At 38.6% G+C, this 14570-nt stretch overlaps 1 protein-coding gene across 2 annotated transcripts in view; it reads left to right on the top strand.

Annotated features, from left to right (window-relative positions):
- Positions 1 to 14570, top strand: part of MAPK8IP1 (mitogen-activated protein kinase 8 interacting protein 1) — an 89467-nt gene that overhangs the window by 71474 nt on the left and 3423 nt on the right. For both annotated transcript variants that reach the window (XM_070760469.1, XM_070760477.1), the window contains exons 6-10: positions 786 to 861; positions 6234 to 6406; positions 8249 to 8358; positions 11356 to 11475; positions 13023 to 13148. In XM_070760469.1, coding sequence (XP_070616570.1) covers positions 786 to 861; positions 6234 to 6406; positions 8249 to 8358; positions 11356 to 11475; positions 13023 to 13097 — 554 coding nt within the window. In that variant the 3' untranslated portion in view covers positions 13098 to 13148. The remainder of the gene's footprint in view (positions 1 to 785; positions 862 to 6233; positions 6407 to 8248; positions 8359 to 11355; positions 11476 to 13022; positions 13149 to 14570) is intronic.

Raw genomic sequence — 14570 nt, 5'->3', positions numbered from 1 at the left:
TACGTTGAGGTTTAAACACCGATCTTGTGGCGAGAGCTTGCAAGAATTGTATTCATTTTCTATAATGATAATTTTCCTAGGTCTTCAATATCCAAAGGATGAATAAATCTGATAACAAATCAGAAAGATGAGAAGAATTGAAAATGATTATTGTATATACATATAGGTGTGCCCACTTCTTCTGACCAAACAGGTTTACAGAAATTTGGAATATCACAAATAAAATACAGTAGGTTATCTGCTGGAATTAGAAAAGTCAAAACAATCACAATCCTATGATCAAAGCTGTCATTTTAGATAGATAGATAGATAGATAGATAGATAGATAGATAGATAGATAGACAGACAGACAGACAGACAGACAGACAGACAGACATCACACACAAATACAGAAGAACACAGTTTCAATCACATAGTAATGACTGCCATTTTTTGAAACATCCACCCATCCTCATGAATTTCAAGGAAAAAAATGTACTCCAATTCCAGATACATAAGCATTTTTTAAAAAAAATGTTTTCATGCGCCATCTCTTTCATTAGAAGCTATCTGTCCAGTTAATTTATTCTCTTCATTTAGATGTTCTACCTGGATCAAAATATATATGAAGGCATTTTAGTCTGTTTTTTCTCCTTTCTCTCTCCGGTGGATTCCCATTGGAAATTAGTATTCTCTACTTGTAATATTTTGTGCATTTAAAATAATAAGCGGTTCTGAATGATAGTTAACATTATGGTTTGAGGAGGAGAATGATTAGGTGCCTGTAGCATTTTCCCTCTTTTCAGGTGCTGAATCCTTTGGGCTTTTCTCTTGCATGATCAATGGGGAAGAACAGGAGCAGACTCACCGAGCTGTTTTCAGGTAAGTTTGGAGTAGATGATAGACTCTGCACACCTAACCAGTGATGCCTTTCTTATCAAGTGATCTGCAGGTATTTTCTTCACAAACTGAATGAGATAGTAGGGTGTTCTGTCTGGGTTCCCCCAGACCTCAACACCAACTGGAAAAAACAGCCAGACACTCTGGTAAAAGCAAAAGTACTTTATAGCTGGAAAAAATAAACACAGAGGAAAACCTGTTCTTCCCAACAGACAGGCTATACTACTTTACAGCAGAGTCCTGATGTCCAGACAATACAGCAAGCTTCTTGCTGGCACACCCACCCCAAGGTTTCAGTAGTCAAAGGCACAAACCAGGATTCCAAGACGCCAAAGTTCACAGCCAGGTCCCAAGACTCTCAAAGATAAAACTCCACAAGCCAGGAAGGGTGGGTCTGCCTTTTAGCCTTTCCAAAGAGCACCACACCCAAACCCAGCTGTTGCCTCTTTAACGCTGAAAGTACCTAGCCAATTGGTCCCTTCGCTGTGTAGCTCTTCTCTGTCGCAGATCAATTATGGCTTGTGCATTTTCCTCTAAGGAATCCAGGCTGCTTGCTGGGGAGAGCTCCCTCTGGGGGGACTCTGGCTGTCCTCCCTCTTCTTCAGCCTGGGATTCCTCCTCCTCGTCTGCCTGCACCTCCTGTTCCTCATCCTCTCCCTCTGAGCTGGAAACCGACAGAAGATCAGCCGTTCCCTGAGGGGCCTCAGACGGAACCACAACAGTAGGGGTTTTATTTTTCTATCCTTAACACCCACGCACACACACACACCAGTTGCTTTAAAATGCAGAAACAGAAATGTAAAAATGCACAATGACAAATGACCAAAAGTAACACACATTCAAAGATATGCATCATATAGCAATAGCATTTAGACTTACATACCGCTTCATAGTGCTTTTACAGCCCTCTCTAAGCAGTTTACAGAATCAGCATATTGCCCCCAGCAATCTGGGTCCTCATTTTACTCATCTTGGAAGGATGGAAGGCTGAGTCAACCTTATTCTCACTTTTATTTAAATATTTATATATTGCATTAATCTGCAGCCATTTCTGTTGACCCAACCACCATTCCAGCCGAGTTCTGCTAACTCTTCCGTCCTTCTCATATAATTGTTCAATTCTCATTATCCCTTTACTATCTAATTCTTTTATGATTCTGCTAAAGTTCACATCATTACCTGTATTCAATACATGTAACGTTGATAAGTTTGAGTTTCTAGTTCCCAATTTCCCCTGCCATTTAAACCATATTTCTAAAACTGCTTTCAGAGGGTCAGGCTGAGTCAACCTTGAGCCAGTGGTGAAATTTGAACTGCTGAACTACAGCTAGCAGTTAGCTGAAGTATCCTGCAATGCTGCACTCTAACCATTGTGCCATCCCGGCTCTTTATAATAGATGCGTAGAAAATATTTCAGGTTTTGAACAGTATATTAAACATGGATCACATAGAATAATGTTGGTTGAACTTCCCATAAAGAGCACTGCCTAAATGATGGCTACTTTGTCAGAATGCAAGGTTTCTGGACATTTTCTAGCATTTTGGACTTGGCTTGGTCTAGGAGGATAACAAATTAGCCATCAATTGACTCATAGACATTTACAATATCTACATACTGCACAAAAGAGACAATCGGCAAACCAAAAGGGGGAGGGAAAGACAAAAAAACACCAAAACCCAGATGGGCATAGATTAACTAACATCAGACCAGCTAAGAAGTAAAGAATACTTCAATCAAGGAGCTGCCAAACAAACTACCAGTAATAGTAAACAGCCCAACCAAGAACCACCAAAATCACTCCCACCAAGACTGACAGGACAAGCCACTAGACTATAAACTGAGGTCAAACCCCACTCTTTTCTAGCACTGATGATGTTACCTAGTTTGGGTAATGAAATGTCTTCAAAAAAACAACCAAACTCAGAGAGCACCAAGGACCCCTCAAAGTCATTTGTTTTTCCCACCACTGAAAACCATAGGACATATTTAGATGATAATATTCAGAAGGAAGCTTAAATTTGATCCTTGTTCCCCTGAGAAACTAGCCGTGGATAATCCTAGTATGGAAATTGCAGATAATTTTTGCTTATTTCGTGGGCAAAAAAAATTGGCATTAATATTGTAAATCAGCTTATAGCTAATCAATCCTTCAAAATAATTACAATACTTTGTTCCAAGAAAAGCCTGAATTGTCTAAAATAATTAATTAATTAGTTAATGAAAACATATTTTGAATAAACAGCTTGGACTGGATGCTTTAGCAGTGTCAAAATGCCACAAATTACTGTCATAATTGGATAAAGCTTTAGTTAATTCTAAATCTACAATTCATTTTACAAAAAATTGAACTGTAAGATAATCTGCAAGCAATTTGGAGTAATGAATTGGAATACTCTGAATTAATAAATAAACATGTTAAAGTTTTAAAGAATGTTAAGTATGAATTTTATAATCTGAGGATGGGATTAATGAACAAAATATGTGTGTGTTTACTGGAAATCCAAGAGGATTTTTAGCAAAGTTTAGCTAAACATTCAACTTCACTATGTTGGAAATGCAATGAGTTGGTGTATTACATTTTTACATGTTTTACATTTTGATTCAGTAATAATAATTTTATAAATGTGGTGTTGAAAAGCAAAATAATATTTCAAAATGTCAGTGGGATACTGAAATATACAAAAAATGTGGATTTATTGTGCATGTGATGTTGTCAAAAAACTGTTTGATGTTGCTATAAGAATTTGCTACAGCAGATCCATTCTGGTCACTATTAATTATATTGAACTTCAGTTCCCATTATTCCTGGTCTTATTGACCCAGTAAATCAGTAAAATGTTTTCTCTGATCCGGAATGGAATCACCAAATCTTACATTAGATTACCTTGAAAAGCATAATCAATTTTGGGTCTTTAATTTTTTTTTAAAAAAAACATAACACCAACAAATACATATATAAAACAAATATAAAACAAACAGTAGGGGATCAAATTCCCTTTGGCAACAAATCCACATCAGTATATATCAACATTTTAAATTTTCCCACTTAAATATTTAAATTTTACATTTTACTGCCTTGTTCTTAACATATTTAAGTATCTTATTCCTTGTATTTTCTATAATGTGTTACATTACATACTTATTGTAATAACTACAATTGTCAGAGTTCTAATTTCCTCACTTTTGGTTTAGCCCTAATATACATCCTTTTACTTAATCTTTCTATCCTCTAACCAAGTGGTTCTCAACCTGGGGGTTGGGACCCCTTTGTGGGGGTCAAATGACCATTTCACAGAGGTCGCCTAAGACAAATTTCCCATGGTGTTGGGAACTAAAGCTTCTATTCTGGCATCTTAGAACATATTTTTACCATCTGACCAATCAGGTGTTTACAGTGGGCGTGTCCCTCTGACTTCCTGCCAATCAGCTTAAAGCTCGGTTAGGAGACTTGCCACTAGACTTATGGTTGGGGATCACCACAACATGAGGAACTGTATTCAGGGATCGCGGCATTAGAAAGGTTGGGAACCACTGCTCTATCCATTTGTGTAGTTTATTCCATGCTAAATAATATTCGGTCTTCAATTTTGGATCTTGATCCTGAATTTAAAATCTTGAAGTAAACATTTTAATTTTCATTCCATTTAAGCACCATAAAATAAGTTGAGTATGAGCATAGGTTAATAAGAAAATGTAACTATTAATACTAACAATTTGGTCCATTGATTAAGGCACCAGTTGATTAAGGCATCACTTCCAGAAGAGGTTGTGACAGCTGTCAGCCTTGATAGCTTCAAGGCAGGATTAGACTGATTCATGGATGCCAAGTGTATCGGTAGTTATTGAAATGGATGTCTATGTAATGCCTCTATGTTGGTTGAGGCAGGCAGGATTACCTTGGGTACAATTTGTTGGGGGTCAAGGGAAAGGGAGGGTTTTGCCTTCTCTTTCTGTCCAAGATCCCCATGGACAATTGATGGGCCACCATGTGACACAGAATGCTGGACTCAATGGGCTTTGGCCTGATTCAGTATGACTTTTCTTATGTTCACCAAACTTACCGCATGAAATGCAATGCACTTTTTTTGCCTCCGCACACCCATTTTTGGAATCAGGAAGGGAATCATGGGTCTGCTGCCCAAAAACATTTCCTCCCCATTAAAAAAATGGGGTGTGTGGAGGCCAAAAAGTGCATCACGTTTCAGGCGGTGGCCAGTTCCAGCCAGAAAATGCTTTCCTCCTCTATTCCCTCGATTCCCCGATGCACATTGCAGAGCCGCGTGACCTCCTCCTCCTTCGCCGCAGACTTCTCTTTTCTCCTGGTCAGATCCACCACCTGAAACATGCTGTTCCAGGCAATGAGGATTGGCAAAAAGAAACACCGCGTTTTCGGTCTCAGCAGTGCTTAGAACCGGCTGAAAAGCACCACCCCTCATTTTCATGAGGCTGTGCAAATTGCATTGGGGAATCGAGCCAATAGGCAATGGTGGCTGGAAAGGAAGGATGTTTTATTCTCAGGACTCCCGCTTGGTTTGGTTCCCAGGCGCGGAGAGGGCTTAGGCAGTGGCGGCGGCTCCTCACATTGCTTTTTCGCCAAAGCCGCTGGACAGATCCCTCCCCCCAGACCATCCTGAAGAGGTTCATTCCTCAGGCTGTGCCCTGAGCCGCCTCCCAGTAATCTCAGTAATCTATACCCGCTTTCCCAGTCTTGTCTCTACGCACCTCTCGCCTGCTGGAGGACGATGAGGAGAGTGGCATGAAGCCCAAAGCAAGCATTGCCCTTTCAGTCTCCACAGGCTGGGAGATCATTGACGGCAGGAGTTAGTTTTCATGAGAGCACGTGAGGGCATCAGGGAAATAAATGCCTGAAAATCAGTCTCCGTGTGGAAGTGAGGATAGCCGCCATCTGGAACCACCCAAAAATGAGATGTATAGAGTGGGTGGGTTATTCAGAGTATAAGACACACCCAGTTTTTGACCCTCTTTTTGGAGTAAAAAGATGTGTCTTATACTCCAAAAACACAGTATGCTAGTAATAATATGACATAGAAATAATTTATGCAGATAAGCAGTGCTTCTAAAAAAAAGAAAAATCCAATTGCTAATCATGAAAATAGTCTGGAAATCCTCAATGCAGAATTCTTATAGCAACAAACGTCTCGTGTGAGCAAGGGCTTGTGAAATCAAGGTCTGAAAATTTACAGTCTACTATTTATGAGCCCTTTGCTATAGAATAAAAGCTCAGACAGATTTTTATGACAGATATCAGATTCCCATAGAACTTGTTAAATATAAGGCTAATGTTTTATTTTTAGAGCTTTGGCTCACAAAATATGAATGGTTTCTGCCTCAGGTTTGTGCCTCGTCATGAAGATGAATTGGAACTGGAAGTGGATGACCCTTTATTGGTGGAAGTTCAGGCAGAAGATTATTGGTATGAAGCTTATAACATGAGGACTGGTGATCGGGGGATTTTTCCTGCTTACTATGCTATTGAGGTCACCAAGGACCCAGATCATATGACAGGTATTGGTTCTGTTTAGGATTGGTACTCTGCTTCTATCTGAACAGGTCTAGCCATTATCATTCTTTGATTTGAAGGCTATACATGCTGTTGTGAGTGGTCCACAACTGGGTCAGTTAGTGACAGAGGATGATGAACCAGGCCCGTCTTGGTACCCTAGGCCAGCGTTCTTACCGACTGAATTAGAGGGTGAGAGTGAGGGAGAGTTGGAACTGGTGGAATCTAAGGAACCTCCAGAGACTGTAGAAACCCAATGATGGTAATGTCTGAGTCAGAGGAGGAGGGGAACATGGGAGACCGGGAGCCCCTATTAAATGCCCAAGTCAGAAGGTCAAGAAGCGGACAGAAATATCTTTATAGGAAAAAGAGAAGAGCCTTCTCTGTGGTGGCCCCGACCCTCTGGAGCCAGCTCCCCCCAGAGATCAGAATTGCCCCCACCCTCCTCGCCTTTTATAAGCTCCTTAAAACCCACATCTGTCGTCAGGTATGGGGGAATTGAGATATTCCTTTCCCCCTAGGCCTATATAATTTATGCATGGTATGTTTGTGTGTATGTTTGGTTTTTAATAAGGGTTTTTAGTTATTTTAAATATTAGATTTGTCATATGCTGTTTTATTGTTGTTGTTAGCCGCCCCGAGTCTACGGAGAGGGGCGGCATACAAATCAAATCAAATCAAATCAATCAATCTAAAAAATAAAATAAAATATAAAATAAAATAGTTCAGAAAGTGAGTCTAATCAGTATAGCTCTAGCCAACAGTTGGCCACACCCAGGCTGTATATAAAGGAGGACTTCTGGGTAAAGAGGCATGGAGTTTCAATATTTGTCATGGTGGAGGACTCAGATCTGGAATTCCAGAACTGCTGTGCTGAGAAACTGCTGTGGCTCCTTTAAGAGTCATGCAGAGATGCCGATGAATGAGAAAGAAAAGAAACCTGGAGATCTGTAAGGGTATGTGGGGGATTTACGACTTTATCTCAAGGAAGAATGTGCTAATTAGCTCTGCCTCTCATGCTGGCCCTTTGTTATCCCTTGGCCAATTTGAGCAGGGCCTCTGCCAAAATGAACTGATAAATCTACTCCTGTCTGTACAAAGCATCTTTAACTATATAAAAGTGTTTGAATTGAATCCTTTGTTCATGCGGGCTTCTCTGTTCCAATCCGGTAGGCCCAAAGCAGAACACATGCAGCCTATTCCGCTTGGATAATAGCAATGCACTCTACAAGATGTTTTCTGAAGAAAATGTTAATTAAACAAATATTCAGAATTAGAATGGAAGAAAAAGGGCATGGTTTTAATTTCCAATTATCCAAAGGCATTCAAAAATTCTGTCCCATCCCTATTGCAATGGACTGGAGTAAGGGCATGGCTTTAATTTAATTTTAATTTTAATTTACTGTACTGAAGATATTGGACTTTTCTCCTTCCTTCTTTCTGTAAATCGTCCCTTAATGTTACTTCTTTTTGAATCTAATTCCTCTGATCCAAATTTGTTGCCAGTCACTCAGTTTATAACTGCTTCTAGCTTTATGAAGTAGCCCTGAGCCATCACAGAAACATGTCAAATATTTTTAATGACCATGGACAGAAAATCATTCCTTTCTCAGTATATTCTTTTAAATGCTTTCTCACCAAGATAGCTTTGAGTCTGACTTTCATTCAGGACTGAAGCATAAAGGAAGCAATCATGTTGTTTCCAATGATTAAAAATAAGAGTTTTTCTGTGTTTACAATATAGACCAGGTAGATTGTAGCCAGCATTGTGATGACCAAGAACAGGTCAACAGGTGGGATTGTACCTTATTTCAGTACGGTTCTTTTTACCGTCTTTATTTTTTCAGATTCATGCAAAACCAGTGATTGGGTGGATCAATTCCGGGTGAAGTTCCTCGGCTCAGTCCAAGTTCCTTATCACAAAGGCAATGATGTATTGTGTGCAGCAATGCAGAAGGTACATTTTCTCAACTCTCCATCTCTCCTTCAACCTCCTGATCTTTTCTTTGGGTAAAGACAAATACATTTTTATTTAGGAAAAAAAACCCTACAATACAACAATATTAGAACGATGAACAGCGCCCTTCATTCCAAAACATAATTACAAGAAGTGGCAGGAAGAAGAGAATATAACAACCACTGATAACAAATGCATTTGTTAACCCCACGCACTTTATCTAAACAGAGGAGGTTTCAACTTCCATTTAAAATGGGCAAGGCTCTGAGCAGAACATACATTCAGTTTTGGTCTCACAATGTAAAAAAGATGTTGAGATGCTAGAAAGAGTGCAGAGAAGAGCAACAAAGATGATTAGGGACTGGAAGCTAAAACATATGAAGAACAGTTGCATGAACTGGGTATGTCTACTTTGATGAAAAGAAAGACTAGGGGAGACATAATAGCAATGTTCCAATATCTCAGGGGTTGCCACAAAGAAGAGCGAGTCAAGCTATTCTGCAAATCACCTGAGAGTAGGACAAGAAGCAATGGGTGGAAACTAATCAAGGAGAGAAGCAACTTAAAACTAAGGAGAAATTTCCTGACAGTTAGAACAAGTAATAAGTGGGACAACTTGCCTCAAAAAGTTGTGAATGCTCCAACAGTGGAAGTTTTTATGAAGATGTTGGATAACCATTTGTCTGAAATGATGTAGGCTTTCCTGCCTATGCAGGAAGTTGGACTAGAAGACGTCCAAGGTCCCTTCCAACTCTTATTCTATTTCTATTTTTCATCGGATAATTGGTTCTACTTTGGTTTCTCCACCAAGAAAATCATTTCACAGGATTTAATAAGCAATCATAATACCAGAAGATAAAAGAAAGGTGCTTATAGTAACAGATTTCCCCATTAATTTCCAGATTTAGACTGTTAAGAGTTTTAAAAACAAACAAGGCCATATTGAATATAGTCTAGAACCAAACTGGCAAATAATGAAACTCATGAAGGGTTAGTATTCACACCTTGGATTAAATTTTAAGGTAAAGTTCCCTTAATTTAATTTGATGTTTTTCTACTCTACAATGGCAAAACTGCCCGTGGTAAGCAATTTATTTATTTTATTTATTTATTTATTTATTTTGTCCAATACAAACATGCAAAATATTACACAGGGCAAAACCCGAACTCAGAACAATCTACATACATATACCCGTGAAAATTTACGAAAACAAATATATATATATATATATATATATATATATATATATATATATATATATATACACACACACACATATACACATAAATACATATATATATATATATACATACATATACACATACATATACATATACATACATACATACATATATATATATATATACATATATATATATGTCACATGTTTAAGCTGAATTCGAAAATTAAGGGAGACTAGGATAGATCTATTTCGGCCTTATTTTGGCCTCATCAGCTAGCCATACCCACTGGGACTTGAACCTGCAACCTTTGCCTTGTAAGGCAGAGAATTATCCTCTAGGCTACAGTATACAATCTCTTCAGCTCTGTACCAGGGAAGGGTTACATTTTGTGTCGAATCACCCTGGTATATTGAAGGAACATCACAGCTCCTTTTTTGCCTCTCGGCCCAACCCAGGGCCATTTCCAAGGCAGTTAATTTTATTGATAGCCGACAATTCTATATCATGAAAGAATAGAAGAAGAGATATAGGATATATAGGAGAGTAATAGGACAGGGGACGGAAGGCACTCTAGTGCACTTGTACTCGCCCCTTACTGACCTCTTAGGAATCTGGATAGGTCAACCGTAGATAATCTAAGGGTAAAGTGTTGGGGGTTTGGGGATGACACTATGGAGTCCGGTAATGAGTTCCACGCTTCGACAACTCTGTTACTGAAGTCATATTTTTTACAGTCAAGTTTGGAGCGGTTAATATTAAGTTTAAATCTGTTGTGTGCTCTTGGGTTGTTGTGGTTGAAGCTGAAGTAGTCGCCGACAGGCAGGACGTTGCAGCATATGATCTTGTGGGCAATACTTAGATCTTGTTTAAGGCGTCTTAGTTCTAAACTTTCTAGGCCCAGGATTGAAAGTCTAGTCCCATAGGGTATTCTATTTCGAGTGGAGGAGTGAAGGGCTCTTCTGGTGAAGTATCTTTGAACATTTTCAAGGGTGTTAATGTCTGAGATACGATATGGGTTCCAAACAGATGAGCTGTATTCGAGGATGGGTCTGGCAAAAGTTTTGTAAGCTCTAGTAAGTAGTGTGAGATTGCCAGAGCAGAAGCTACGTAGGATTAGGTTTACAACTCTTGAAGCCTTCTTGGCTATATTGTTGCAGTGGGCTTTGGCACTTAAATCTTTTGTTATTAGTATACCAAGGTCTTTAACCGAATGGGGATTATCTGTGATAATTTGATTATTCAGTTCGTATTTGGTGTTCAGATTCTTCTTCCCAATGTGTAGGACAGAGCATTTGCTAGTTGAGATTTGGAGTTGCCATGTGTTAGACCACTTTGTGTAAAAATCTTGCATTTTTTATACTTAAAAAGCAATGTGACAGTGTGAGGTAAAACATTTTAAAAGCAAATATAAAAGGATGGATCCCTAATATCTAAGATCAGATGTAAAATAGGACATCTGATAATATTTATAAATTATGAACATATTCCCATGATGATCTAAATGTGAAGTGGTAAAGGAAGAGTCACTATTGCTAGACTAACTTTTTATTAAAAAACCTGTTGATGCAGAAGATGTACCAAGACTGTACCACCTGATCTCCAGAAATATTGTTGGATCCAAGAACATGTTTAGATTGGGCCCTGTTCTTTCAGAGGAAATGTGTTTAGTCCAAAACAAGAGGAGAACATGGCAGATGTGGGGAAAGTCTCCTCTTGTCTATATTGGAGACTAATTGCTGTATAAAGCAAGAGCAGGAACTTTAAGAAACATTAATGGTTTGTGGCAGCTGATCTTTTTTCTGTTGGGTACAGATTGCCACTACACGTCGCCTCACAGTGCACTTTAACCCACCCTCCAGCTGTGTCCTGGAGATCAGCATGAGAGGAGTTAAGATTGCTGTGAAGAAGGATGACACCAAGGATCCCAGTAAAGTGAGTTTGGCTGCCTGTGAAGCTCTGGTTCCTGCACTGTTCACACATCCCTGGAGGTTCCATATTCTTCAGGGCCTCATTATCTCATTTCCTGCAGGAGTCGACTGGCTAGTGTAGTGGAGAGGGAATAGTGTTCCTGACCCTGAGTGCATAGATGGATGGTATGCTCCCTGCATGTAGATATCACAATGGAATTGAAGGCCTGCATTCTAAGCTCCAATAATTAATCTTTGCAGCTTTGCTAAATCTTTCTGCTACTATTTTAAGCAGCCTTCTGTAGATCTATTTAATAATGCTCTTTTGATTAGCTTTTCTGCATTACATTACAAGTAATTACATTACTGTAATTTACAAGGATTTTCAGAAATAAATAAAGCCATGTTGAAATAGAATTGCTTGCCAAAACCATTCATGGTCAATGAAACCGGAAGGAAGGGAGGGAGGGAGGGGATAAATCTGTTTTCAAAGTTTTGCCCAACATTTAAATGTATTTCTTTTCTTATTAACCCAAATATTAATTCCCAGTTATTTTACATCATTTTGTACACAAGTAGTTCAATTTAATATTATGCAGACATGTATCATTTCTCCAAATTAGATGTGTTTAAAACTGAAGAAAACCATATTTATTTATTCATCAGTAGATGGACTTGTATGTTGTTTACTTTATCAATCTTCATAGGGTATAACTGTATCCATGTGATAAATAAGCCAATGTCTTTATTACCACAAGGAAAAATGTACCCCTTTATTTATCCAGAAAGCAAACTGATCCTATTGACTGCAGATTTTTTTCCCCAAGCTATGATTGCAGTGAGAATCCATGTAGGATGGTTGAGGGTTAGTTAGCTAGATTAATCTCCCGCCATTTGTTTTGTATAACTCAGGAGAGGGAATATGTCAGTACCAGCACTGATGTTACCTAGTTTGGGTAGTGAAATATCTGCAAGAAAACAAGCAAGCTCAGAGATCACGAAGGATCCCTTATATCAACCCAGAGCTACAAATATTCTCATTTATTACTGACACATATTGTTCCCTACTGCTATTTTTCTTATAGTAATTACCATGTAAAGTACCAACTTCCATGCCTAAGGTGTATTAGAAACCACAGTCACTTGATTTCTGGTCTAGCTTTACAGATAAACTTGCTCACATTAATAGCCACAAACTCTTCCAGATGAATTACCATACAATGCAAAGCTAGGCTCCTATATAAATGGTACCTGGAATTATCCCATTAGTCTGCTACTACTGCTGCCTTCGTGTCACCTAAGCCTCGAATTTCCTTTTCAAATTCCCATGGCATATTGAACCTTTTAGTGAGAGCAGAAAAGTTTGGAATGCAGCTTTCTCTTTTATGGTTAGAAAGATTTCACGCAGAGCAAACAATTGCAAATAGTTATACAGTGACCATTCATTTTTTTCTAAGAAACATCCTTAATTTTTAACTTAGCATTTTAACTTAGCTCTTTTGTTTAAGAAATAAATGGCTATCACATATTTGATAACTTGGATTCATTTTTTATTTTTTTTACCTTTTGCAGGGGAATAAATGTAGCCACTTTTTCCAGTTGAAGAATATTTCATTTTGTGGATACCACCCAAAGAACAACAAGTAAGTCAATACCAAAATGTAGCCTAGCTTCCTTGTCATGCTTGGCTTTAGAGCAGTGGTTCTCAACCTGGAAGTCGGGATCCCTTTGGGGGTTGAACAACCGTTTCACAGGGGTCACCTAAGACCATGGGAAAAGACAAATTATCCATGGTGTTAGGAACTAAAGCTTCTATTCTGGCGCCTTGGAACATATGTTTACAATCCGACCAATCAGGTGTTTGCAGCAGGGGTGTCCTTCTGACCTTCCTGCCAATCAGCTTAAAGTTCTGTTGGGAAAATTGATGCTAGACTTTTGGTTGGGCGTCACCACAATATGAGGGACTGTATTAAGGGGTCGTGGCATTAGAAAGGTTGAAAACCACTGCATTAGAGCTAAGGATTCTAATGAATTTGCTTTAAAAACTCCACATAGCACATGTATCCATAGCTCCAAATGTGAGATAAACTTGGAGATTTGAAGCTTTTCTTAAGTGTTAATTGGTTATGTAAGAAATTACTACCCAGTAATCAACTTAAGCTATGTGAAATCTAATTTGAAATACTGTGGGTGGAATAGATATTGTGTTTCACACACTGAAATTATTGATCCTCCTTATTCTGAATAAGTTACCTATGCTTTTTCTGTGGTGTTCATTATCCAGCTGTGAGTCCACTCTTGTTCTCTGAATTGTTTATTGATAACAGCTTCCTTTACTGAATGGGTAAATATGTGAACACACAGTATAAAAAACCAGTGAAGTGAACATAGAGAAATTGCTATGTAGTTCTGTGATGCCGTCTCTATTAGCTCTGGTTTCTCTCACACAATCAGATGTGGACTCCAACTGAATCTTTGCATGAGTCAACAGCTTTTCCTAAAAAAATATTTCTTTACCATTAGTTTACACTTTTCTGAAGGAAGGCGTGGTGCCCGTTACCTATAATCATAGAAACATAGAAACATAGAAGATTGATGGTAGAAAAAGACCTCATGGTCCATCTAGTCTGCCCTTATACTATTTCCTGTATTTTATCTTACAATGGATATATGTTTATCCCAGGCATGTTTAAATTCAGTTACTGTGGATTTACCAACCACATCTGCTGGAAGCTTGTTCCAAGCATGTACTACTCTTTCAGTAAAATAATATTTTCTCACGTTACTTCTGATCTTTCCCCCAACTTACTTCAGATTGTGTCCCCTTGTTCTTGTGTTCACTTTCCTATTAAAAACACTTCCTTCCTGGACCTTATTTAACATATTTAAATGTTTCGATCATGTCCCCCCTTTTCCTTCTGTCCTCCAGACTATACAGATTGAGTTCATTAAGTCTTTCCTGATACGTTTTATGCTTAAGACCTTCCACCATTTTTGTAGCCCGTCTTTGGACCCGTTCAATTTTGTCAATATCTTGTGGGAGGTGAGGTCTCCAGAACTGAACACAGTATTCCAAATGTGGTCTCAGGTAGTGATTAGAGTATTCATGGAAAAGCAAAG

Source organism: Erythrolamprus reginae, chromosome 1 (assembly GCF_031021105.1).
Source record: "Erythrolamprus reginae isolate rEryReg1 chromosome 1, rEryReg1.hap1, whole genome shotgun sequence".
Lineage (NCBI taxonomy): Eukaryota > Metazoa > Chordata > Lepidosauria > Squamata > Dipsadidae > Erythrolamprus > Erythrolamprus reginae.
The sequence above is the reverse complement of the archived record's forward strand: the minus strand, read 5'-3'. Positions and strand labels throughout refer to the sequence as shown.